Consider the following 26,334-nt stretch of genomic DNA (forward strand, 5'->3'; position numbering starts at 1 on the left):
GCCTTGCAACAACACATGTTTACAGCTGTTATTCTGCAGCCTTTTAAATTGCATCCACCGCAAAAGGTCTAGAATTACTCCAGAATCTATCTAGCTCTTAAAACATGATTACTCTAGGTACTTCGGGCTGTTAGTTGAATGGATGTTGGTAAAAAATATTGTATTCGCTGCAGTCGTACATGCAAATTAAAATAAATCACGGAATATAAATAGAGCATCTTAGTCATACCATCTTAATTGAGAGCAAAGGAAGGCGGCATTTAGCTGCAACTGTTTTATAACTCAGCGAATTCCCACTTGATGTGCTAACATGACGACCCGATATATACCCACACAGATACATGTTCAGAATAAACCGCTATCTGCAGTCATTATGTCCTATTACTTATTTACACTGGCTTAAACGTGCAGAAACTGATGTTTCAGGTACTGCTGAATTAGCTGAGTTTCACCTCTTAATGAAAAGTTGCTCGCGCTCACCTTGACCTGCAGGCGATACTGTGAGTTTCATGTGACGAATATGTAAGCGGACGTCACGCTAACACGGTGACTCCTCAACAAACACTCTTCTCCAGCAAGACGCGGCAAACGACTGCCCCACCGGTAGGCGCTTTACTTGCCTTCACATGACGGGACGGTGCTCGCTTACATCAAGCAATTCTCATTTTTGCATCCTCCCACCACACACCATGACGTCACATTACTAAATTACGTATTTGTTAGCTCCTAGAGTTGACGCTTTCACTGATGGGTGAAAACTAGTAACAGGGAAGCTCCGAGCAAAACTGTTCTAACTGACATGACACTAGAGCTACGTTAGAGCATGTGAGATGCCGCGCCAGAGTTCAGGTGATTAGTCGCCGGCTTACCACAGCGTCGGCTCGGGTTCGATCCCAGGTCAGGTCGTATGGGATTTCTGGTTTAAGAAGTGGCACTGTGGCAGGTTTCCCCCGCCAGTTCTCAATCCACCAACTGCTCCATATTCCGCTATATGTCTCGATACAGAGAACGTCGTTAAAAAACAAACCATAAAAAAAAAAGAACTTGAAATTCTCATGCTGTTGAATATGTGTGCAACAGCAATATTTACATTACAGCACAGTCTACACGTATTCGGTGGGCGGAATGTTAACCCCTTCTTGATATTTGGTTCTGTTTTAAGTATTTTCATCAGCTGTTTTTTATTAAGCCTTTTGATGTTTTCCATAAAACAGCAACTCTGCAACTATGAATGGAAACATATTAATTGTTCAAATCTGTTTGAGTGACAATTTTTGGCACATGTTTTCCATTTTCTAGATATTGTTTCTCGAACCCCCACCATTATTCTTCGGTCACTCTGTATCGAAAATCCATCAACTGTCCATTCTGTGTGGTTAAAAATACCAGGATAGATAAATAAATGAACAATATACAATATACAATTAAAACAATTCTGCCACAGGGTCTGTAATGGAAATTTATTATGGAATAACGTTTATATCTATATATATAAGGCAACACAATTACATCGATACGATTCACAGTGTTTCATGAGCAAAAAAAAAACGAGCCTTCTTGTAAATATAGTTAATGAATAGGTCTGAATGAAATACGAAACTTTAGTTAACCTTGCTTCGTTACTTATTACAACCAAGACACGGATCTATGACAGTTTGAACTGTACGTAACATTTACTTTATATGAAATTATTCATTGGGGCTTCATGTGTATCGGGCTAAATGAGGCAACTCCATCCATATAATGTAGTACACAATTAATTGAATTATACGTATACAGTTCAGTTTATTTCGCTCTATGATTTGCCTGATTGGTCAATATCAGGCTGATATTACATTCATTTGTTCACTTAACTGTTGCTGGCCAATGTATACAAACAAGAGTTAAGTGGACAGGCTGATGGTGGCAGATTAGGCCGATACATGTAGTAAAATAAAATAAAAGTTCCGTAATTTGATTAGTTGTACACCACGTTTTGTGTCGGCTGAACTACCGCATCTAACACAGAATATGCTTTACATTTGCACCGGTTTGAGGAACGTATCATCTCGCAAGAACAAAAAATGCATCCTTGTCCTCCTCCCTCACAAACAGGATCGTTTTATGCCAACTCCTCGCAGTGTGGTTTCCTCACATGGCACCTCTTTCAAACTCCCACAATATTTATTTCAGGAAATATTTTAAATCTCTATACACATCATTCCATTCTTTCTTATGAACACCAAGTGCAAAATAAAATCTGTTTGTTCCAGCTCGGGAAAATGTGATTTTCCCAGGAAAAATAAAATATTATTGTGGCACGTAGATCCGCTGCTAGGCAACGACTGCGAAACAAGCACCTATACAACAGCCGTTGCTGAACTAACGGCTTCACAAACAAGTACGTTTCTACTGCAACAATTGCACAGCAATAATGTAACGGTGTTTTCTGTGCGGTCCGTGCCGGGATATTATAAGCAGGACACTTAGTTAATTAGAGCCAGTTCAGTGAGCTAGCACAGAGTTAGTTGGTGAGTAAGGAGTCAGAGAGGCCGCGCCACATCTCAGACGGTTAGTCGCTGGCTTCCCACCACGGCGGCCCAGGTTGATCCCGAGTCTGGTCAAGTGGGATTTGTGGTGGACAAAGTGGGTGGGTTTTGTCAGAGTACTTCGGTTTCCCTTGCCAATCTTCATTCCACCAAATTCTCCATCATCATAATCACAAGGGGCAGGTACAATAGGCCAATCAGTGGCCGCCGTGACGAGTGGACTCAGTTGGACTCCAGCCCCCACTAAGGGAATTAAAAAAAAAAAGAGTTAGAGAACTGCAGTGCGGTCGTTGTGAGCTGTTGCTATGAGAAACTGGTAGCTGAAGCCGGGTATAGTTCGCGAACCCAGAGGAAGGGGAAAGTTTGCCGTTGGAAGCCGCTACAAAGCAACGGCTAGTGGAGACTCCAACAGACAGAGAACACCAGTCTGTGTGTGAGTTATTTGTAAAGTTTAGTCATGCGCTGTATCAAAGTGTCCAATAAATCCGACCATAAATCTAGAACCCGTCTACAGTCACTTCATCACATCACAGTGTGTTTATTCATACGACGACACTCAGATGTGCAAAAAATGAGAGGCCACATAGCGATTCGCAAGCGTTCCGGATCTGTCCGTAACAGCTAAACGAAGCCAAGCGGTCGGAATTGCTAAGAAATTCATAAAAGCTTTCAAACCATTCCTTTCAATATGTTCTACCGATTTTGGACAACTTCCGTAATGGCCCGAACTGAAGACGAGTCTCTTTAGTACTGCTTCCTAGAAAACAGGATTCTCCTTATTTCTTAGCCTTACAAATAAATATGAGGAGTCCTTCCTCAGAACTATATGACATATTCACTTTTGTCACAGAAAAAGAAAAACTTTTTTGTTTTATTTATCGCTGGAAAACTAGGGGGTTGCCTTATATTCGGGGTTATACATAGTATTCGGTTAATAAAAAATATATTAAAATAATCCATAAACACTTAAATGTAGTGAGTTCTCTAAACCAGTGTTTCTCAACCGCCGGGCCCTCATCTTATATAAGAAAGGATTTACCGGGCCGCGATCTGACAACGGTTGAGAACCACTATAAACAGCACAGCCGCGAAGCGAACCTTTGGGTTACGGGTAGGCCCAGCTTAACTGGTGAGCATTCAACACTTCAGCTAGAATCCTCGCTAGCAAGAAAGCCTACTGTATGAATATTAATATGAATCGAACATGGTCCACACAGATGACAGATGGGGACACTCTTTGTCTTCTCGATGAGTATTAAAGATGCTCAGAGTATAATGAACTGACGCGGGAGTACAGAGTCCTGTAAGCCCGGCTGTTTCAGTGTCATAAGTTGCTAATGAAAGTTCGTCCCCCAGATATTGAAATAGAATGCAGCCGTAATTCACTAGAACGCCGTGTCACTTTGAGAGAGTCAACTCTTGCGAAACTTCAAGCACCGTCCACGGGGACAAGCGCCGCAGACACAGCGTGAGGGAACAAGCATCAAACTTTGCACCCAATTCGGTCTATGTGCTCTGCATTACGTGTTACAAGTGAAATTCTGTAGGACTGTACTTTCCCTGTGAATGCTATTCGTAATTTTATCCTCCCACGCTGTAAGCCTTCAGAGCAGGGGTGGAAAAACACGTGCCGCAAAAATTAATTCACTATCACTGTCGTCATGAATATCAAAGATTACTGCCAGTGTTGGCCATGTCTTAGTTTGAGTGCTTATATGATGGCTTCTGGCTGCAAAGGTCACGGTTTAATTCAGAACTCTTGTCATATGAACTTTCCCACAGGCCGCGCCATAGCTCAAGCGCTGGCTTCTCACCGCGGCGGCCCGGGTTCGATCCAGGGTCTGGTCAAGTGGGATTTGTGGTGCACAAAATGGCGCTGGGGCAGGTTTCCTCCGAGTACTTCGGTTTCCCCTGCCAATCTTCATTCCACCAACTGCTCCACAATCACCCTCACCTATCATCTGGGGCTGGTACAATAGGTCAGAAGTGGCCGCAGTACAAGGGGCTTAGTTCCACTCCACTAGCAATAAAAAAAAACTTTCCCTTCCTTTCAATTCGCTCTCAACTTCCGTTCCCGTACGGTATCGCGGTATACAGGTGCCGTCTATACAGCAATATTTGACAATAACATACAACAATATCGGGATTAATTTATTTTTATATTTCATGCCCCTACATACTCAGTACTTCGGGCTTAGTAGATCATCATCAGGTGGTTCGAAATGAAGACAACAGGATGCAAAGACTACACATAAAAAATGACAATCAAAGATTCGTTTCTGTAGCCCGAAATTCTATCTTTACTATTATTAATCGGTAATTCCTTCCTAACATCTTAATTCCAATTTTACTTCAAAGCGTTGCTGTCCTCGCTGGACACGCACTTCAGCACTCCCAGTTCTTGTGTTACTTTCTTTTACTGTCCCGGCTTCTAATTCGTATAAAGGAAGGGCTCTTGCCGTTGTACTGTATATACTGAAGCCGGTGCCCCAGACAGTACTAGGCCTACAAGTCGTGGAGTTGTCTCAGATCTTCGGATCTAATTGCAGTTATGCCATGAACACCTGCCTGCGTTTCTTATTGTGCCGTCTTGTGTTATCTCTCGCGGTGGGCTGATCACCCCATCCAAAAAGTTTTCCTTGATTAATACTGCTTCTTCTTCCCCACCTCTTCTCTCTTTCCGTTTATAATCATCTCATTCAACGCTACATAAACTCTGCGGTTGTTACGGTGTTGTTAAATAATAAGTGAAGCAGATAAACTGCATGAAGAGAACTTGGATGTCGACACTATCTTCCCGCTTTAAAGTGCAGCGGAAATTGAGCGTCAAAACAGAGCATTTAGCTTCGCAGTGGATATCTGCCTCCGGAAAGACTGAGTCTGACAGTGCTGAGGAATTCTGGTGTTCTCAGAACGTTCTCCTGATACACAGCTGTAAGCTATACGCTTCAGTTTAGACATCTCGCTTAGCGGCCAAAAAAAGCTCAACTTTAAAGACTACTTGGCTCGTGTCTTCTTAAAAGTTCCTTTTAAGTGACGATTCACTGCACTGCACGTATGTTCATCAGTAGCTCACTTGCCTTATGGAAGACATCTGTTCGAATCTCCGAAGTTATGGTCCTCCGTCTCTCCTGATAAATAAATCCTATGACAGTTATTAAAACACATTTCTGTGACATCTGCTGTACTCGTAAGAACTACAACATAACCAAATGTCCGGTGCGTTAGAGCGGTTGTCAAGCCGGATTCTTACTCCAACGGTCTCGCGTTCGTGTCTCATGTCGATGGTCAGCTGTTTTAACTGAGACTTTGTAGTTTTCCCTTCAGGAAAATTCCGGTAATTATATATGAAAACAGGCCATGGTCGCTTCCTTCTACACCCTTTATAATTAATTATTGAATAGTGGTCTTACCTTTTGATACTATAATGTCTGAGCTACTCACAGCGTCGTTAAATAAACCACCACTAAGCCAATGAGGTAAAATTCTTATTACGCAGTTGACAGCCGTTACCCTCGTTGAGAAATTCGCTGCTTTTTTTGACAAAATGTATGCTTCACTCTCAGAAATCTGGACCACCAGGCTCTACCCTGGGCCAGCTCGGTCGAGGACACCTGTACACCGCATTCCTTTATCTCTGAAGATTCACCCTGACACTATATCACTAAATGAAAAAGGACGACGGAAGGAAAGAAAACTACAGAAGGAAACCCCATAGAACTAAAGTGACAAAAACATGAAAGTAAAGAACGCTGCCCCACTTGATGTGGCACTAATGTCAGCGTATCCCCAAAACGTCATTAATGTTGTAATACAGTTCTTTGTTGTCTAGGTTCTGTACACGGTTCATTTACTGATTAGTTCCGAACTGACAGTTCCGAGTAAGATTTGTTATTGTTTCACCTGTAGCTACTAATTTCTGCAGTTCAGAGTAAGAACTACTGTTTCACCTGTAGCTACTAATTTCTGCAGTTCAGAGAAAGAACTATTGTTTCACCTGTAGCTACTAATTTCTGCAGTTCAGAGTAAGAACTATTGTTTCACCTGTAGCTACTAATTTCTGCAGTTCAGAGTAAGAACTATTGTTTCACCTGTAGCTACTAACTTCTGCAGTTCAGAGAAAGAACTATTGTTTCACCTGTAGCTACTAATTTCTGCAGTTCAGAGTAAGAACTATTGTTTCACCTGTAGCTACTAACTTCTGCAGTTCAGAGAAAGAACTATTGTTTCACCTGTAGCTACTAATTTCTGCAGTTCAGAGTAAGAACTATTGTTTCACCTGTAGCTACTAACTTCTGCAGTTCAGAGAAAGAACTATTGTTTCACCTGTAGCTACTAATTTCTGCAGTTCAGAGTAAGAACTATTGTTTCACCTGTAGCTACTAACTTCTGCAGTTCAGAGAAAGAACTATTGTTTCACCTGTAGCTACTAATTTCTGCAGTTCAGAGTAAGAACTATTGTTTCACCTGTAGCTACTAACTTCTGCAGTTCAGAGAAAGAACTATTGTTTCACCTGTAGCTACTAATTTCTGCAGTTCAGAGTAAGAACTATTGTTTCACCTGTAGCTACTAACTTCTGCAGTTCAGAGAAAGAACTATTGTTTCACCTGTAGCTACTAATTTCTGCAGTTCAGAGTAAGAACTATTGTTTCACCTGTAGCTACTAACTTCTGCAGTTCAGAGAAAGAACTATTGTTTCACCTGTAGCTACTAATTTCTGCAGTTCAGAGTAAGAACTATTGTTTCACCTGTAGCTACTAATTTCTGCAGTTCAGAGTAAGAACTATTGTTTCACCTGTAGCTACTAACTTCTGCAGTTCAGAGAAAGAACTATTGTTTCACCTGTAGCTACTAATTTCTGCAGTTCAGAGTAAGAACTATTGTTTCACCTGTAGCTACTAATTTCTGCAGTTCAGAGTAAGAACTATTGTTTCACCTGTAGCTACTAATTTCTGCAGTTCAGAGTAAGAACTATTGTTTCACCTGTAGCTACTAATTTCTGCAGTTCAGAGTAAGAACTATTGTTTCACCTGTAGCTACTAACTTCTGCAGTTCAGAGAAAGAACTATTGTTTCACCTGTAGCTACTAATTTCTGCAGTTCAGAGTAAGAACTATTGTTTCACCTGTAGCTACTAACTTCTGCAGTTCAGAGTAAGAACTATTGTTTCACCTGTAGCTACTAATTTCTGCAGTTCAGAGTAAGAACTATTGTTTCACCTGTAGCTACTAACTTCTGCAGTTCAGAGTAAGAACTATTGTTTCACCTGTAGCTACTAATTTCTGCAGTTCAGAGTAAGAACTATTGTTTCACCTGTAGCTACTAACTTCTGCAGTTCAGAGAAAGAACTATTGTTTCACCTGTAGCTACTAATTTCTGCAGTTCAGAGTAAGAACTATTGTTTCACCTGTAGCTACTACTAATTGCTGCATGCCTATAAAGAACATACAAGCGTGACGAGAAATTCCCCGATCTGTAATCAGTTCAGGCAACTTATGCAATGGAAATTTCAGTTAACGCACGACCTTTGTGTACTCCTGGTACTTTAAGGTGGTGTACAGCCAAGGCGATAAAGGCAGGAAGATAGAGTAGAGAGACGTGCGGGGTCTAAGGCATTGAGCTCCCAGTCGGCAGTGGAAAGAAAGCCAGCAGTTGGCGCTCTACAGAATTACTGATTTGTTCAGAGGGATTGACCGTTAATTCTTTTAAGACTGGAGTTGTACTTTGCGGAGTTTTATGCAGTCGTACCAACAGTTCCGAGTCTTAATCCACGGAGCAGGACTACCAACCTCCATGGAGCAAACCCTTCTTGAGAAGCTTATTGTTACTCAGCTACTAACCTTTACAATGTCTCAGAACATCCTCCACTGGTTCCTTTCTTAAGCCAGATGCATCAGGGTCACATCCCATCTATTTTTTTTTTCAGATATATTTTAACATTGTATTTCAACTTCTCTCTCCTCATAGCCTTCCCCTACCAATTTCAGTCCCCCCGTCGGTCTGGATGGATACCTGTCTCGTCTGCTGCTCGTAGCGTAGTCACTCTTCTGACTGGGTGTCACAAGGTGCGTTTTCCTACATCTTCTATCATTAAGACTGGAGCTTCGTCTCTGAGCAGACACTTGGTCGTAACAGTGAAAAGTAGTTTTATTCTCGGGACTAGAGAAATTTTCCGATACTGACACGACTCCATTTTAAACATGTGTTACTGCATTTTCAAAGGCCTGTATATAGAGCAGTTAGCTGTAAATAGAGGTACAGAGCTTCTCCTTAATTTTAAGCTTGCATGACGAATATACTAAAAACGTCTCCTGCGATGAGCCATGTCAATGCTGAATTTAAAGTCAGCGTTGCGTGAATATCCTCCGTCTCCATCATGGGCGTCGATGTGATAGTGAAGACGGATGGTTTTTGAAACTACGGTTTTTATCTCAACGTTGACACGGCTGATCGCTCCAGAAAATTTTAGCGCGCCACATTTGACGTTCTTCCGCCAATTAAATCACAAGGGTACATAGCAAAGATATTAATAAATATTTTCTTTGACTGCCTCTGTGGTCTAATGGTCCGAGTTCCTAGCTAAAGATCCACAGGTCCCGCGTTCGATTCCCGGCGCTACCATCTTTCCTGAGAAGTAGTGGGTCTGGAACGGGGTCCACTAAGCCTCGTGAGGATAAATGAGGAGCTATTTCAACGAAATAGCAGTTCCGAACTAGAAAACCAAAACTGACGGCCGTGGGGATTCGTTACGCTGACCACGCGACACCCTCTATCCGCTAAAGTTGGCACTAAGTTCGCCGACAAGCGGCGGTCGCTCGGTCGGTATAGTTCGCTTGCGGGCTCAAGCCACGGAGTTTGCTTTTTTGTTTTATTGTTTAGTTCAATTAATTAGTTCATATGTGAAAAAGTAATGGAAATATATAAAATAAGGTATACATTAGAGTGTAATATTTGTATCTTGGACCGGACAAGGATTTGAACTTCCTAAATTTGTTCATTCGGGAGAAGAAAAAATAAGCAGTGATGTAATTAATTACCTTAAGTTGTAGTGTCTTTAACTGTCTGTTTTGTTAGTCTTTTATTTTTGTTATTTCGCTCACCACTATGCAAATTATTATTTTCACAATGATGCGAACGGACTACGGAGTGGGTTTCAAAAACATTTGCATGAAAAGCAATCAAGTTAAGTAGTTGAGTGCTACATGGTAAGTCTCCAAGCTTAGATTTCCCTGCCACGATGCGGAACAACAGGAGGACCGTTGGAAGGCGACTCAGATTTGTGCTTTTCACTCCACAAGCTCTCTTCACTGATATTTCATCACTCGTTCCAAAGTAAATTGTGATCTGTAATCTGAGAAACATTGTCATTCTGCTGTCATAGTCCGGCTTATAGACGGAATACAGACACAGAAAGGAAGATATACGGAAGGCGTGGGAGTCATAAATATATAAAGGTAGAATAATACAGAGAAGAATGAACGAACGGGATAAGCAGGCAAAAAGGGAGAAAGAGTTGAAGTGAAATTATACGCTACAAACATATAGAGGATATCATCTTGTGTAAAAAGAATGAAGCAGACTGAGTTACAGAAACGGTATAATGGACATCCGCCGGTCACGGTAGCCGAGCGGTCTAAGGCATGCACTGTCTTCGCTCGCTCGGAAGTCGGGATCGTGGGTTAGAATCCCACTCAGGGCATGGATGTTTGTGTGCGTTATTCTGTGTTTGTCTACAGGTAGAGGCCTTGCGACGAGCTGATCACTCGTCCAAGGAGTCCTATCGTATGTGTAAGATCGAGAAAACCCGTAGGCCTAGGCCTACTGGGGCTGTAGTGACAAGGGAGGAAAAAATAATGGACATCCATGAGAGTGAGAAAATGAGTATATGACCACGCTAATTAATTCACTGGACACCAACTGGATGGCACGGCAGGAAGAAATGGTGCTTACATACAACTGAAACATTTGAAGGCTAAAACAGGAGGTCCGACGGTTATGCAAGAAAAGATTCGGAAGCCTCAACAGTGAAAACAGTCTTCAATACTGACAATGAAGACAGAAAGGAAAGTTAAATGTGACATAATTTACTGGCCCCCTGTCACTTCTCACACCCTCGAACCCACCCCGTTGTCTGAAATTTTTCTTCTGCGCATTCAGGGTTACTCTTGGCCCTGTTCGAAGTTACGTGACACTTGCTTTACGAGTTAGTAATTTTGGCTACAAAGACCAACGGAGCCATATGATGTAATATTTTATTTGTGAAAATAATAGCAAGTAACTCTCACACTCCTTACTAAGGTACACACGGGCTGCTGGCAACGCTGAACTGCGTCAAACTGACGTCTTACAAGAAGGATCTGAAAATGTTTCTTGTCAAAACATATTACTCTTCTAGCGGTTGCTGTAGTGCTCTGCTGAGAAAATATCGTCGAAATTCTTCTGTTCGTCTTGCACCAAACAGTGATGCTATTTATCCGCTTGTGAGACAGAAGAGAGCATGAAGGGAGCTTATCTGTTCGGAAGAAGTCACCAACACAACAATAGGTGCAGTAACATGAAGTCGGAGAAAAATCATTCGATGGTTATCACAGCAGATACAGGTCTCAAACAGCACTGTAACAAAAGTCTGTCGTAATGACGATTTATCGTTGTTTACATGCAACCCCCAGTTCAGTCAGCCATTGTGAATTGATCCCATGCTCTTCTGAATGAGCACGGAACGCTGTTTTAAGGAGAACAAATGTTTTATATTCGTATTCCATATTGACACGTATTTAGGGGTGTGCGTGACTTATAGACGGGTTTTGATGACCGGACTTATTGCACACTTCACAAACCACTATGACACTATGTCATCTCTTTCCCATCATCTTCAACTGCAATCTCAAGACACTCCCTCAATTCTATTCTCTCACTCAAAGCCAAAATTACTTTACGACTGACGGTTTACCGCCAATCAGTTCGTCTTGGCGTAAGGTCCCTTGAGGACCATGACCAGAGATTTTTCCAACTGAACTCTTTCGCTAATAGTCCTTATGTAACATCCTCTCTGACGAGAAGATGGTTTTGTCTCTTATGAATGCGTTTGGCCTTTTGTCAAGTGTGTATTTCGCTCATATAACATGTTATACAAAATTCTTCCTTTTGCACTATACACAAGTCCTCTGTCAGAACCGGCTTTACAGAGCAGATCACGCCTAATGAATGCTTCGGCACCAGCCCACACACCAGCAATGTACCTCAGTCTGTCCATACTAATTTAAACAGTCACATCGTGACTACTAACTTCCCCATTCCTAGGTCCTTATGACTACTCTGTCGGGGTTATTTGTAGGACAGGCTGTATAGCACATTCCGCACGTTGCCCAGCAACTGACTGCGTTTTTACAGTAACTCTACACCTACAGCAAGGTTCTGCGCAATATCGCAATTTGGTTATGCGAAGTTCCTTAACTACGAGGACATACCGCTGAGCATGTTTTGGTTTAAGAAACCACGGCCGAAGTGTCTAGATGAGTCTTTTTTTCCTTGGCACTACAGCCCCAGTGGGCCTAGGCCTACCTCCATGAACTTCTCCGTTCACTTCGGTTTTTCTAGATCTTACACATTCGGTAGGACTTCTTGGGCGGGTGATCAGCTCGTCGCAAGGCCTCTACCTGTACACACACACAGAAAAACGCACACACACAAACTAAACATCCATGCCCTGAGTGGGATTCGAACCCACGATCCCGGTTTCCAAGCGAGCGAAGACAGTACATGCCTTAGACCGCTCGGCTACCGTGACCGGCGCTAGATGAGTCTATAAGATATTAATTCTAGTATATTCACTAACAGAAATCAATAAATTGTAAAGTTCCGGAGGATATTAAGATGACGCAATACAAAGGAATTTGCTTCAGAAATTAGTTCGCGATGCTGGTATATTAGAGATCATATTTCATGGTTTTCAAAATGCAATTTTTGTTATCAGAATATCATCTTTATATCTGCACCTCGGGCCTACATGATTACGGTACCATATGATGGAAGCCTGTTTATATGCAGACAAAATTCATTAATATCGTGAGAAGGGGAAAGTTGAGAACAGCCCGGCGGGGGTGAAAGTTACGAGCAGCAGCTGAGAAGCCTTTTAGCCCGCGTTAGTATGCGCTTCGAGATTTGAGATTTGCTGCGGCTATACAAAGTGTAACACCTTCTAAGGTCAGAGCACCGTCTCTTCTTATTTAATACCTTCAAAATGGGTTCTGGTGGAGCATAGCTAATAAATATATGTTTACTGATATGTATCGGTACATGAGGTTACGTTCAATACACTGAACAGGCCTGTGTAATTCAGATGCAAAGAAAGGAGTTAATAGGGAGAAATATCCTGAATATTATTTACATTATCTTATAAATTTAATGGTGTGAGGAACTAAATTTTGTATTTTATTTCATTTTTTAGTTTCAATTTTATATTGTACTTACATTCTCCACGGGTCTCTAAGAACATTTGCCTCCTTTACGACAGATGGCCGTGCCTGTTATCATTTGCCTTCAGGTCTCACAAATCACCGTCTGCACCTTCCAACCCATCTGTGGCCGGCCTGCCCAATTTTCCTCAACTTCTGTCCTGTTTCCAAAAATATTCTGCGTCACCCACTATTCCATTTTTTGTAATCGCATCTCCCAATCAAGAGATTCTTCTATTTTTAATATCCGCATGAGATCAGGGGCTTTTATAATTTCCTCTGTTCTTGGTCAGCTATGATTCTCCAAACCACTACCCCAGTTACTGGTCCAGCTCCCTACCTCAGAAATTTCCATTCCCACGTGCTGGAGTTAAGTACACTGTGACACGCAGACCCATTGCCAAGTTAACAGCTCTGTAAACAGGCTACAGCAGAACAGTCGTTGCTAGGGAACAGCTTTACAGATACGTATTCCCGCCAACAAGAAAATACGCAATAATGAAAGAAACGTTTTTGGTACGGCTATATAACGTGGCCTAGTATGTGTGTGTATATATATATATTTTTTTTTTATTTGTGAAGTGTGAGAGGCCGGGGACAGTTCGGAACTCGGAGGTAGGGCAACGTCCGCCGTTGGAAACCGCTACCAAACAACAGCTAGCGTAGAGTGAGAAGACTTCATGTGTGTTGTAGTTATAATGATCTTTGGAGTGTGTAACTCAGTGAGACTGTCGTAATTATTTGTAGCTACGAGTGTAAATGTCCAATAAACCCGGTTACCATTCCAAATCTCGTCTCTAGTCACATTCAAATGCAATAAATTTGCAGGCGTCTTGTGCAACAGTTAGTGGACGTCCGTATTTCTAAGCAAGTCGCTCTAATGCAGTGTGCTGCAATGGGTATTGCGCCATTCAATTAGACTCCAGCAGTAAAACGCAGCCTTCCCTACTGTTGTACTACAGAAAGTTTGCATTGTCTATCACAGACGCTTTACGATATGAAGGCAGAAGTCGCTTTCTATGTTCCAAGGGTCTAGAAGCGAAGTAATAAAACTGTTACAACGCAAGAAAGCTGTGTTGAAATGATAAACCCCATGACTTCCACAGGACTGAGACACGAAACGAAGAGAAACTTAAAGTTCTTGACCTGTATTTGATGCATGAAACCTCATTTAACCACGAGACAATAATCAGATTAATCTTCCGTAACAGTTGCAGAAATCAGATTTTCACGCGGGCATTGTTTCATTAATCAGATTTGAAATTAAATACATTTGTAACATGGATTCTGACGTAGGGGAGAATGAGAACTGTGGAATCCAAAAATAGAATTAGAAAGTAACAGCCGAGCAGGATTATGTAGTAGCAAGGCCCTATACCTGTACAGAATATATAATTTATAAAATCTTTGTAAGATTTGAGGTTTTCACGGTGGTGACTATGAAGAAAGCAGTCTTCTGGGATGTGACGGTGTAGATATTATGTTAACCGACGTTTCGGAGGAACTTATCGCCTCAATCTTCAGGGCAGAAGAAAAAGAAGAAATCCGCGAACGAACCAGCGTGAGCAGGTGCAACAGTCTGTTTGGTGCCAAAACGTTAAATTTTTTAACGCACTGTACCCTTTAGAGTAAACAGTAGCCAATCAGAAGGGTGTTCCACTTACCGGCTGCAGCGATACAGAGTTTAGAAATTCGATCCTTGTCAAGACACTCACCTGGAAAGAAAAAAACAGGAAAAGCGTGGATTAAGAACAGATTCAGTGAAGAATACGACATTATTTTTCCACTATCCTGTTGAAACATACGACATGCTCATTTTCACCAATTACTTCCATGGAACGAGCCCTTCTTGAGAAGCTGACAGTCGCTTACCTGTTCAAGAAAATTCTAGACTTTCATTGAAACCGAAAGCTTATTTTCTTGTTAACAAAGGCCCGACACTGAATTCTATCCTGTTCTAGGTGAATTCATTCCACAAACATCACCTCCTGTTTGTTGAAGATCGTTTTAGTACTGTCCTCACATGTACAGTTATGTCCCCCACACCAGTACTCTTTTCACTCTTGTTTATCCGACAAAAATTTCGATAGGATTTTCCGTCCCGCCTGTACGTACTGCATGCCCCACCCATTTCATCTTCTTTGATTTAATCGGCTAATAATACTGTAGCATGCAGACCCGCTGCTAAGTAACCATTCTATAAACAACGCCCGCTGCTAGGCAACGACTGAGGACTAAGCAAATATACTGCAGCCGTTGCTGAGTAACTGCCTAGCAAAAAGATATGTTCCCATACCAACTGAACTAGAATGAGCGGTGATTTCTACGTGTTCTGTGCCGAGAGGTTATAAGCGGGACGAGTTAAATCAATGAGTCGGTTGAAAATATATGAGGCTGAAGCTTGGTGGTGCTCATTGCGACCGTTCAAATGACTAGGCTACCGTTGTAACATAAGATACGTTAGATAGGTATGATCTGCTTTGCAAAGCTTGTACTTACAGCGTACTTCAATATAGTGTAAAAGGAAGAATTTTCAATAATACTACGTACATGTGCAATACGTACAGTTGACGAAAGACCAAGTATATTCATAAGAGACAAACCCATCTTCTCACCAGAGAGGATGTTACGTAAGGACTATTACCGCAAGGGTTCAGTTGCAAAAGAATCTCTGATCGTCAGTCTGAAGGGGCTTGACGCCAAGAAGAAATGATTGGCGGTAAACCGTCAGTCGTAAAGTAACTTTGACTTCGACAGTGAGTCAGTTCTGAGACAGTCGTCAGACATTAAGTAGAGGAGACTGTTCGGATCCGTTGCCAGAAAATGTCTATTGATAACAAACTGACAAGGCTTATGATGTGCTGCAGTGATAAGACGAGTGCATGACTTAGCGAGAGCGTTATACGAGGGTTGGAACTTTAATAGTGGCAACTATTTATTTACAACTGATACAAAATAGATGCATGTTTCGAAGTGTTACTGTCCTTCAATGTAGTCACCAGTATTGTGGCGTTGATCACTCTCCAGTAACGCGGAAAGAGCATACACTTCTTCTTCACTGACACTAGGACGACCTGGCCGACGCATGTCTGCCACATTTTGGCGTCCCTCGTTGAAGGCTTTTACCCACCTTGCCACTCTTCTGTAAGGCAATGCACATTCCCCGCAAGCCCCTTGAAGACCTTGATGACACTGTTGTGCTGTATGACCTCTAGCATGTTCAGTCTTTATCCAGCTCTGTTGTTCCTGTTTCGAAAACATCGTGACAACACTACATTAGACCGCGAGCTAACACGGGGCTCTGTTCTTCTCGTCACTGCGCATGTGCGTGATGTGGGAAGGGAGAGTCCATTTGCTCTGAGGTAAGGTGGGTATGTAACTAACGTGTGGTATAAGCGACATTATTTGGTTCCGTTGCATGGCGTCTCTACAGCAGTGTTACCACTATTAAAGTTCCAACTCTCGTAATTACTTGTAGTTACCATCTGTAAGTGATCAATAAATCCAATTACGAGTCCAAACCCCATATACATATAGTCATACTAATACACGCGACAATACCGATTTTTGGTGAAGAACACAAATTACTAAATTTTTCGTAATGTCATTTTTTTCATTCTGTAAAGTTTTGTGTCCTAAGCTCAAATAAATTTTCAGTACTTCGCTCTTGAACATTCTTTTCGTTCTTCTGTTTCTGGAGAGCTAGAAATCCAGTTTTAGAGCCATGCAAAGCAACAGGTACAATTATTCCTGTCCTTATGAAGAATTCTATCTTCTGGGATATAACGCTGTGTAGTCCGTTGAAAGTTAACTGGCATTTCGGAGAATCGAGTCGCCTTCTTCGGAGCTGAAGAGTAAGCCACGCAACATATCAACAAGGGGCGAACTGAAAGCAGAGCTCAGCCAGGTTTACTCTCCAACTCTGAACATGGAGGCGTATGGCGACACATTCATGCGAAACGTCGCTCGACTTTCAACGGACTACATCGTCTCCTTACTTTAGGAAATGATTCTGTTCCTATAAATAAAAATAAATTTCCGATAAATTTTATGAGCTATGACTGGAACTGCTAGATGTTTTTGGATTTCAGTTTTGCATTGAAGAGATTCGAAACATCTAAGTGTTTGATTTCATTTTGTAGACTCATGCATACGTAATTAGTATTATGTTGATCTGATGTAACACGTCAGCATATAAATACCAATGTGTAAGCAGTGAAGTTAAATGTATAGAAAGTTACATACGCACACACGATCACGTCGTGAGGGTACAACAATTTTATGGGGCCGGACTTCATCGTGAGCACTTGTGAAGGTTTGTTGTTGGTGTTGTTGTTGCTGTATTATCTGTGTATATGTGTGTCAAGGGAGAGAGAGAGAGAGAGTACTGTGCCCGTAAAAGATATGCCGCTAACCGCTCCGTGTGGCTGGCTTTATTTACTTTTATGAGGTCGGGTGTAATGGCTGGAACTTGGGAGGTTTTACAGCATGTATTTATGTACTATTAGAAAGAATTTATTTGTATAATAGCATAGGTTTACGATTCACTGTGTGTGTGTGTGTGTTGATGTACTACTAATGAAACATACAGGTATCACGTACACATGCAGAAGGAAACTTTACATTCAACGTGGTGTCATCTGAAGGCCAGAGATGTAGATTAACTCCTTGATTTAACATAACACAGATTATAGATTGAAGAAGAAGGCGATAGAATTTAATAATTAAAGTACATCAGTGGGAAAGGAGGGAAGGAAATAAAGATGTGAAATGGACAAAGAAAAGAAAACACGAAAATCATTCCTCCCTTAATTGCAAGGGACCGTTTCCAGTAGCAAAAACTAATTTCAAACGAACAATTCTCTAAAATCATACGAATAAAATACAATAAAATAGAAACTAAACGCCGCTGTTTTATTTTCCTTCGCTGTTAAAAAGCTGAAGATTCGTTCTGCCATATATTGCGTATAACAAAGACGCGCTAAACTTAACGAGCAATATGTTTATGGAGTTTTCAAATCCGATATTGTGAATATTAATCAGACAAAAACACAGACTTCTGGGATAAGAAGCCATGTAGTTACAAGCATATGTGCCGATATTTAAGAGGAACCTGCTGTGTCCGTCCTCACAGTATAAAATGCAACTACCAAACTACACGTCGTGCCCTTCCACAAGCCCGTAATCTTGCTACTCCCCACCCTTAGCACATGACTTCTTACGCAGTTAAACGGACGTTCGTAAAACGCTGAATTGGTATAAAATTAGAAGCATCCCTTATCCAGAAATCCTGCAAAACTTCTTCACAATTACGTAATTATTTGCACTATTCGGCAACGAAGAGAGAGCTAGGCACTTGCCAAGGCGCATCGGCGTTTATTGTGTAACAATACTTTCTAAATCATATCGTTGCCTTTGATACAGTACAGTTCAATATGTAAGTAAATGAAAAGTATAGAGGCCAAAGTCGAACTTGGTAACAACCATTTGCCTCACCTCTCCGATGAAGGTTAGTACTTCTTTTTTTATTGCTAGTGGGGTGGGACTAAGTCCCTTGTACTGCGGCCACTTCTGTCCTATTGTACCAGCCCCAGATGTTAGGTGAGGGTGAATGTGGAGCAATTGGTGGAATGAAGATTGGCAGGGGAAACCGAAGTACTCGGAGGAAACCAGCCCCAGCGCCACTTTGTTCACCACAAAGGTTAGTGCTTGATGTGACATGGGCCATGGCCTTGGTTTGTTCTGTTTGCCGCAAGCAGTTAAATTATTATCATAACTAGTGTCATCAGATTTTATAAGCTAGATAAGCCAGGCTCCCTGAGATTTATTATTTTACATATTAGTGCACGAAAGTAACTTGGCTATCCTGTCTCGCAATGTATGCTAATTCAAGACATGTTTCTTCCAGTGACGAGAAAAATCTACCGTTGTTAGTAAACTTCATGTTTCAGGGTCGTATTTTGAAAAGTGCATATGTGCCCACGTAGTTACGGAATTACCGGCTATTATGAATCACTACGACTCTGTCCGAACGAGAAATTGTTCTTCTGTTCTACTTTCAATAGTGGTGACAGTACAGTGACATCCAGTTGCCTAAAGACCGGATCAGAGTCGACTCATGTAATACTGTATATAACAGACATGCTTCAAACAGCGGGCAATTACAAATCTTCTTTACTATTTAACCGCAAGTACCGTTTCACGGATGTAACACTGTGTATAGAGAAGATGAGGTACGAGTACTCCTTGGCCAGGGCTAGCACTCCATGGGGAGCGGTAATAGAGCAACGGCTGAATGACGATTACCAGAGCAAAACCGAAGAAACTCGGAAAAAAAAACCCAACTGCAGTGACATTTCGTCCATCACACATGAACTCGGTGGGGTTTGAATCTGGGACTCCAGGTAAGAAGGCAGCATCCTACTACCTGTATTGGGGTACGGCCAGACACTGGAAAGTAGCCAGCATGTTAGTACTTAAAATGTGTATCAGCCGTTGTGAGAAAGGACCAGACTGCGGAATTAGTCAGTGGTGGGCGAAATGTGGGGAGATATCAGATTTTTAACAGATGGTAAAGCCCAGTCTGGGTCTGCTGATCCCTTCCCACGTCAACTGACAGACTTCAAGTGTGAAGGGTTTCCAGGCAAGCTTGTATTAAGAAAGTAAAATTAAGCACTGAAAAGGCTATAAAAGCCAAGCAGACAGATGGTATATATATATTTGAAAAATTTTTAATGCATTAAAATCGATAGAGTTGCGTGAACACTGCCAACATTGATGTTTATTTATCAAGACATTTAATCTTTAACCGCCATTACGGATAAATATCGATTATTTTTTTGTTTATAATAGAACTCTGGACCTAATATTCGAGATACTGATCACGCGACCTCACTTCCTGTAAACTATAAAAGGGGGTTAGTTAGCTGAGCAGTAACATGGAAAGGGTAGACTGGGGAAGCAGCTCTGACTAATGTACGTCTTTGCTTCCTTCACTTATCCCAACCGCGTGAATGATGCTTTGAAATAGACCACGACTGGTTTTCACATCTTCTTTGTTTACAGCGCTATCAGTATCCAGGCTGTACAAAAGTTGAACGGCAAGCCGATATGTGGATATTTTCTTCCCCCCCCCCCAACCAGCAATACAATGTCTCTCAGTTCTCTCATGACTTTCACTTTCACCTACGCTTCTACTATATTTTCCACCTCTCCTTCTCTCTCTGATATGCGGATGAATCAGAAAGGATTTGGAAGGAAGCGGTCGTGGTCTGATCCAGGTAGTTCCGTATTTTCCTGGGGGAATTCGAAAAATCATGAAAAATCTCAGTAAGGATGGCTGGGGCCAGAATCCCCCCCCCTCAAATACAGGTCCAAAGGATTACCGCAATGCCAAACTGCCGGGCCCCTACACAAATCCTTTCATTTTAAATTACCTGGTTGGATAGGGCGAAATAAATTGGTATCATCCTGCAAAACTGAACATGGGAGGATTATCCTAGAACAGTGTTTTTGTCTAGCAAACATAGATAAAACTGGCTCATATCACTAGTGATAAAGGATCCCGAAGACCACGACACAGCGTGTTCCCATATTCTCATATACGTTTTTGTATCCAGGCAATAAACTAACGGCATGAAAAGCCCCTTAATGATAATTGTTTCAACCTCCATAACGCCATAGCAGACGGGAACTGGCGGCCAGCGCGTCTGTTTCAAAGGGACCCCCAGCTGAAGGGTCTCGCTAGAAAAAGGGCACTTCAACATCATTAAACAGAGAATAAATTATGTAAGTATAATCAGCGAGCATACTCCGCAGATCATACACGAATTTCATCACTAATAATTCATTCGGAGGATTCATACTCTTAATTGTTGCACTCAGCACTGGAAACACATTCAAACAATCCCAAGTAACCCTCCAGCGACTTCTTCATAATCGGTTAAGATATAAAACACGAAAGTAGCAAATTTTATATAGTAAATCTGGAACTTAATTTTCCGTACAAATTTAAGTTTTTATCAGTTTTCTTGCATTTGTGATTAAAACGGACACTTTTACGTATATCACGTATAATAAATTAAAAGTAATCAAACTGATCTATTGTTCATGATGTGTATTTGTACCAACAGTCTTACAGTGCAGACAATTTCACATTTCTCTTCACTACATGTATCCAGCAATATAACGCACGCAGTCACAAGTGAAGGATACAACACAGGACACAATATATACAAGAATATAGGAAGAGTACTCCCATAGGAGAGGACTGACGTAACTCGCGAATTTGAAGTGCGACGTATAGATGATAGATCTTGAAAAGTTTTAATATATAAATTTTATTATTATACATGACATATTTACATTTTAATCATTTTATAAAGGAGACATGATGGCATACAGTGCAATGGTTTGACGTAACCAAAACCACACCTGAAGATGGCACATCAGTCCCGAAACATGTAGTGGAGAAAGGTGAAATTGTGTGCACTGTAAGACGGTTGGTACAAATACACATCATGAACGTGAATCAGTGCAACAGGACGCCAAAATATAACATGCTCTATTGTTATAAAGAATTGAATTGAATTATTGTATTATTATTATTATTATTATTATTATTATTATTATTCATTGAGCCTCCAGCCATTCTTCTTCACGAGATGCGTTTCTGCTGCTATTGCAGTTTGTAAATTGACAGATGTTTCTAGAAACTTATATCTGAATGTAACAAATTTTACCTGATTCAGTTAAACCTCTTTGTTTTGTCCTTGTTGATGTTCTACTGTTGTCTTGTATTCGTCATGACTCTGTAATTGGCCAGTGACTGCTGAGCTCTATATGTAAATAAATTAATGAAGAACTGACCTGAATTATTATTATTAATTTACTTGCCACCTTGGATCGGGGGCACGCGGTAGCGTAGTTGGTCGAGACACTATGCTACAAGCTGGAAGGTCATGGGTTCAAATCCCGATGAGGTCATTGGATTTTTTCAATTGACCTAATCCTCCCAGCCGCACTATATGAGTATATGAGATATGAGTACCAGGAATATTCTTGGAATGTTTTGGGGGGTAAAAGGCGGCCGGTGCGTAGGGCTGACAACCTTGCCCCCATCTATGAGCAGATTGTCTAGAAAATGTGGGAACCTCAACATCTCACAACCCTATGGGCCTCCCCGGCCTGTTACAGGGATACTTTTACTTTTTACTTTTACAACCTTAGATCATAATTTGCTACATCTGTTCTCAAACTATGCCCAAAAATTAGTCTCAAAATTCATTCGAACAAGGACACCAGCAGAATCCGAAACAAGCTTATTTGGCTATACGATCGTGAAGTTCTAAGTTTTCAGTGAAGGATAATACAAGTATTTGCTATTTACCCGATATGAACAAGGGAGCGTTACCCTGAAGAAAAGTCTGCGCCATACATAACAACTGTCGCTGCGGTTGCCTGGTACATTTGGAATTAATTGCTTCTCACCTCTAGGGGTCTCTGCATGGGTTTTGGGTCATTTGATGTGATGGACACACGATGAGGCAACCAGCAATACATGAGAAACTGCAGTGCTTCACGTGTTCCCAGCCCAAGAACACCATATCTGTCACTTCGGCCTCTCGGCATGATGAATGCAAACGACTAGAAAACAAGCCTGTGTACTGGCACACAGAAAAATGTAACGGAGTTGGTGTCAGCACGTTATGGGGCGATGTGTAAAGGGCATTCCACTTTAACTTGTCGGTATCATTCGCGTAATAACTCAAGTCTGAACAGAAAATCCATATTCAGAGTCCATAAACTAAACGAAACGGTCAAATATGGTGATCCAAACCGGTCAGCACGTACTACAGAATGACAATCTGTTTATGCTGAGTTTCACTAAAATCAACCAACGCCTCTAACACGCCTGTGGCACTACTTCCAGATATTAACACACGGCGGCGGGTTTCACACTGATATCTTTATAGAACAATAAAAATGTCTTAGAATATTCAAGTAGAATATGTGGCAACACGACTATAACCTTCAGCCAGTAAGAAGGGGATATCAAATGTTTAAGTTATAATAATAGACTGATAAAATTTAACAGAAAAACCTAACACTGGATCATACATCTTGATGTGGAAATATATTATGACGGAATAAGAACATCTGCTAGGCAACGACTAGGCAAACGCTGCCTAAAAGTCGAAAGAATAGCAAAAGTGGAAGTCATTTTTGCTAGGTAAACACTTGTTTCCGGGACAACGAATGTTAATAAAGGCATTCCCGTGACAACAACAGAACAGAGGAAATTTTCGACATGGTGACTTCTAGGCCGGCCTCATAGCAGTTAAAAGCAGTGCATTCGTGAATTCGAGAGATTCAGATCAGTGAGAAATTAGCTCCAGATTCTTCATAGAGATTCGTCAGACAGGAGTTCAATTTGTGAGCTTTTATAATTGACTGTAATTGCAAAGAAGTGCCAATAAATCCAGTCATCAAATCACGCTAACCCTTATGCATGACAGTGTCTTGGGAAAACGTGCGAGGTTTGTGGAGATACAGGTTTTCAGCACACGAAACAATAACATGATGTCCACGCGATGCGCTTCTGGTTCATGAAGACAGTGAACTGTCGCGAAATGAGAACGTGGATTGTCGTACGAAGGCCACAGACATACCTCAAATTCCGTGGAGTCAGTTTATGAAGTTAACAACTGAGCAACAAACATGGCGACGGAGCGAAATTCTGAGAGCATCTCGCATAAATTCAAGGCAGTCGCAATCTATACTAATGGGAATTGACGCACAGAAATTGACTAATAAGTTGAATAGGCTCGAAGTCTTCATTTATATACCTCACTAACCTCGCTATATTGGTTGGAACATTTTAAAAATTCGCAAATTTCTTCACTCGGTTATTTTCGGATTTTTAAGGAAATTGTGTTATTGTCCCTGTCCGGCTAGATATTACATTTGCAACATAGTTCACATACATGTTGGCATATGTATTAGCCACGCCAAGACTGTGTAACTATGCTATGATTAGGTAACAGTCTGAAATACTGGAGCCGACAGAGAAAAGTATATTAACTGCGGTTCAGATGTCAGAGATTGTGTCTTGATTTGCTGTATCTCATAAACTTTCTTGGCGGTAGAATGGAACTGCTTTGCCCCGCTCCTGCTAAGGCAGCATCATTCAGTTCTGGAGGCAGTAAAAATATCCTTTACGGATCATCAGCCATTCTTAGCAAATTACAGAAACTATTATATTGAGTTAAGCAATAATATAACGTATAAATAAATTAAATATACGCATAAATCCTATTATTATTTGAATCATAAGATTGTAAGGACAAAACACAAACTGTTCCGGTCCCAATAATTTTTCAGTTACACCAACACTTGATTTTGATTGATTGTGGGGTTTGGAAACTATGGAAATACAGAAACACACACATATGACGTTTTTAAAACAGGTCCCCATCTCACTAGTACTTTATTACTAAAAGATACTGTCTATATATATGTGTGTGTACTTTGACAGTATCGTCGCAAAGAAACGTCATAAAATATATTTTAAAAATAAAGACCTGTTTCTAGAAGATATTTACGACGTAAACGACTAAACATGGAAAATAAAGCCAGAAGAATAAAAATAACCGTATATTAGATTGGATTTTTTTAATTGACCTAATCCTTCCAGCCGCACTATGGCCCTGGGGTCGACTCTGCCTCTAACAAAAATGAGCACCAGGAATGTTCCTGAAATGTTCTTGGGGGTAAAGCGCAGCAGGCGCGTAGGGCTGACAACCTTACCGCCATCTAAGAGCCGATTGTCTAGAAAATGTGGGAACCTCAACATCTAACAACCCTATGGGCCTCCACGTTCTGTTGCAGGGATTGCTTTAATTTTACTTTACTTTACTTAGATGATACTATTGTAGGCACTGTTCGTAAGTTATTTAATGATGCTTTCAGCAGTGTCTATACAGTGTTGCAGTAGGACAGTTCGCTATCCGGCTGAAGGAAGATCTGGAAGAATTTAAGACGTATGCTGCCCGTAAAATCTTTATTTTTATAGCGAATTCAGAGAAACTGCATATTAATATTTCTCGAAAAATAACAATTCATTTCTACTCACAATTTCCACCAATACCTTCCGATTCCCAGTGCCCTAATGCCTCTGCTGCCAGATCTAACCTGTCAATGTTGCACCACCGCCATTGTTTGTAGCCCTTCACATAAAAAAAAACCCTGTCCTTATGCAACATATGTGTATATACTGGTGACAGCTGGAAAGTGACTGGCTATTGACTGGTTGACCGAAGTTCCGCTCTGCACAGAGGCTGACATGTTTTACCCGCTCGAATTCTTCTGGAACGCGCGAAGCCTCCTGCACTATCGGCATATGTGGTTGTTTCCCCAAGATTAAAGCAGCCGCAGCATGAAGCTGACATATTCCTGTCGTCTTCTATTTATATTTCAGGGCTAACATCAAATGACGCTAGTCTCCCACCCCTCTCACCATTTCCCACAATTAGTATACCTTTTGGTTGGTACAATACTAAAAATATTGAATCTGAAAGAAGGGCCCCTCCAAGTTATAATAAGATGCTCGTGCAAAGTGTCATGAATTCGTTCATTATATGAAAATATACGAAGTCGCATCAGTGCACTAACTGATGGATGGGCATGCATACGTATACACATGCAGGCGATACTTGGTTCGGCCTGTGAAGTAAGTGGAGCAAACTAAATAGGCAGCCACACAATCCCATTTCAGTGTTTTAAGTTACGTTACAAAACGCAGAACTGTTGCTTCAATACATGGTAATATAGACCACGTATGTACATATTTCTCAAGTCAAGGAGAATAAGGTGGGCAGGTTATTTAGCACGAATGGAGAAGTGGAATGCATATAAGATACTGGTGGAAAAGCCAGAAGGAAGGAGACCACTGGGAAGACCAAGGCGTAGGTGTGTGGACGATATTAAATGGATCTTACATAGCATGGGGTTGATCTGGCTCAGGACAGGGACCAGTGGAGGGCTCTTGTGAACACGGTGATGAACCTTCGGGTTCCATAAAATGCTGGGAAGTTGAGTAGCTGCAGAATTGGCGGCTCTTCATGAAGGGCTCAGCTCCATGATTATTATTATTTTTGATATTATTATTATGTACATATTTATTTATATACGTCCCTTTGTTTAAGTATGCACTGCAAGTTCCCATCTCGGGGGATCGAAACTGGACATGCAAAATGTACGTATGTAGAAATATAAAAACAGTGAAAAATTACAGTTACAGTGACAGACGGACGCCCGACAAGACGGAGAAAGAAATATGGTCATAAGCCTCA

General features: G+C 41.3%; 1 protein-coding gene across 3 annotated transcripts in view; it reads right to left on the reverse strand.

Moving 5' to 3' along the window:
• LOC111875591 (tissue inhibitor of metalloproteinase) overlaps window positions 1-26,334 on the reverse strand; it is a 205,323-nt gene that overhangs the window by 60,958 nt on the left and 118,031 nt on the right. The window contains exon 1 of one of the 3 annotated variants that reach the window (XM_023871940.2): window positions 481-620. The exons of the other annotated variants lie outside the window; for them this stretch is intronic. Within the exon in view, the coding sequence (XP_023727708.1) occupies window positions 481-511 (31 nt within the window). The 5' untranslated portion in view covers window positions 512-620. Of the gene's footprint in view, window positions 1-480; window positions 621-26,334 lie in introns of those variants that run through there. 3 annotated transcript variants of the gene reach the window in all.

The sequence above is a fragment of the Cryptotermes secundus genome, unplaced genomic scaffold (assembly GCF_002891405.2).
Source record: "Cryptotermes secundus unplaced genomic scaffold, Csec_1.0 scaffold50, whole genome shotgun sequence".
Lineage (NCBI taxonomy): Eukaryota > Metazoa > Arthropoda > Insecta > Blattodea > Kalotermitidae > Cryptotermes > Cryptotermes secundus.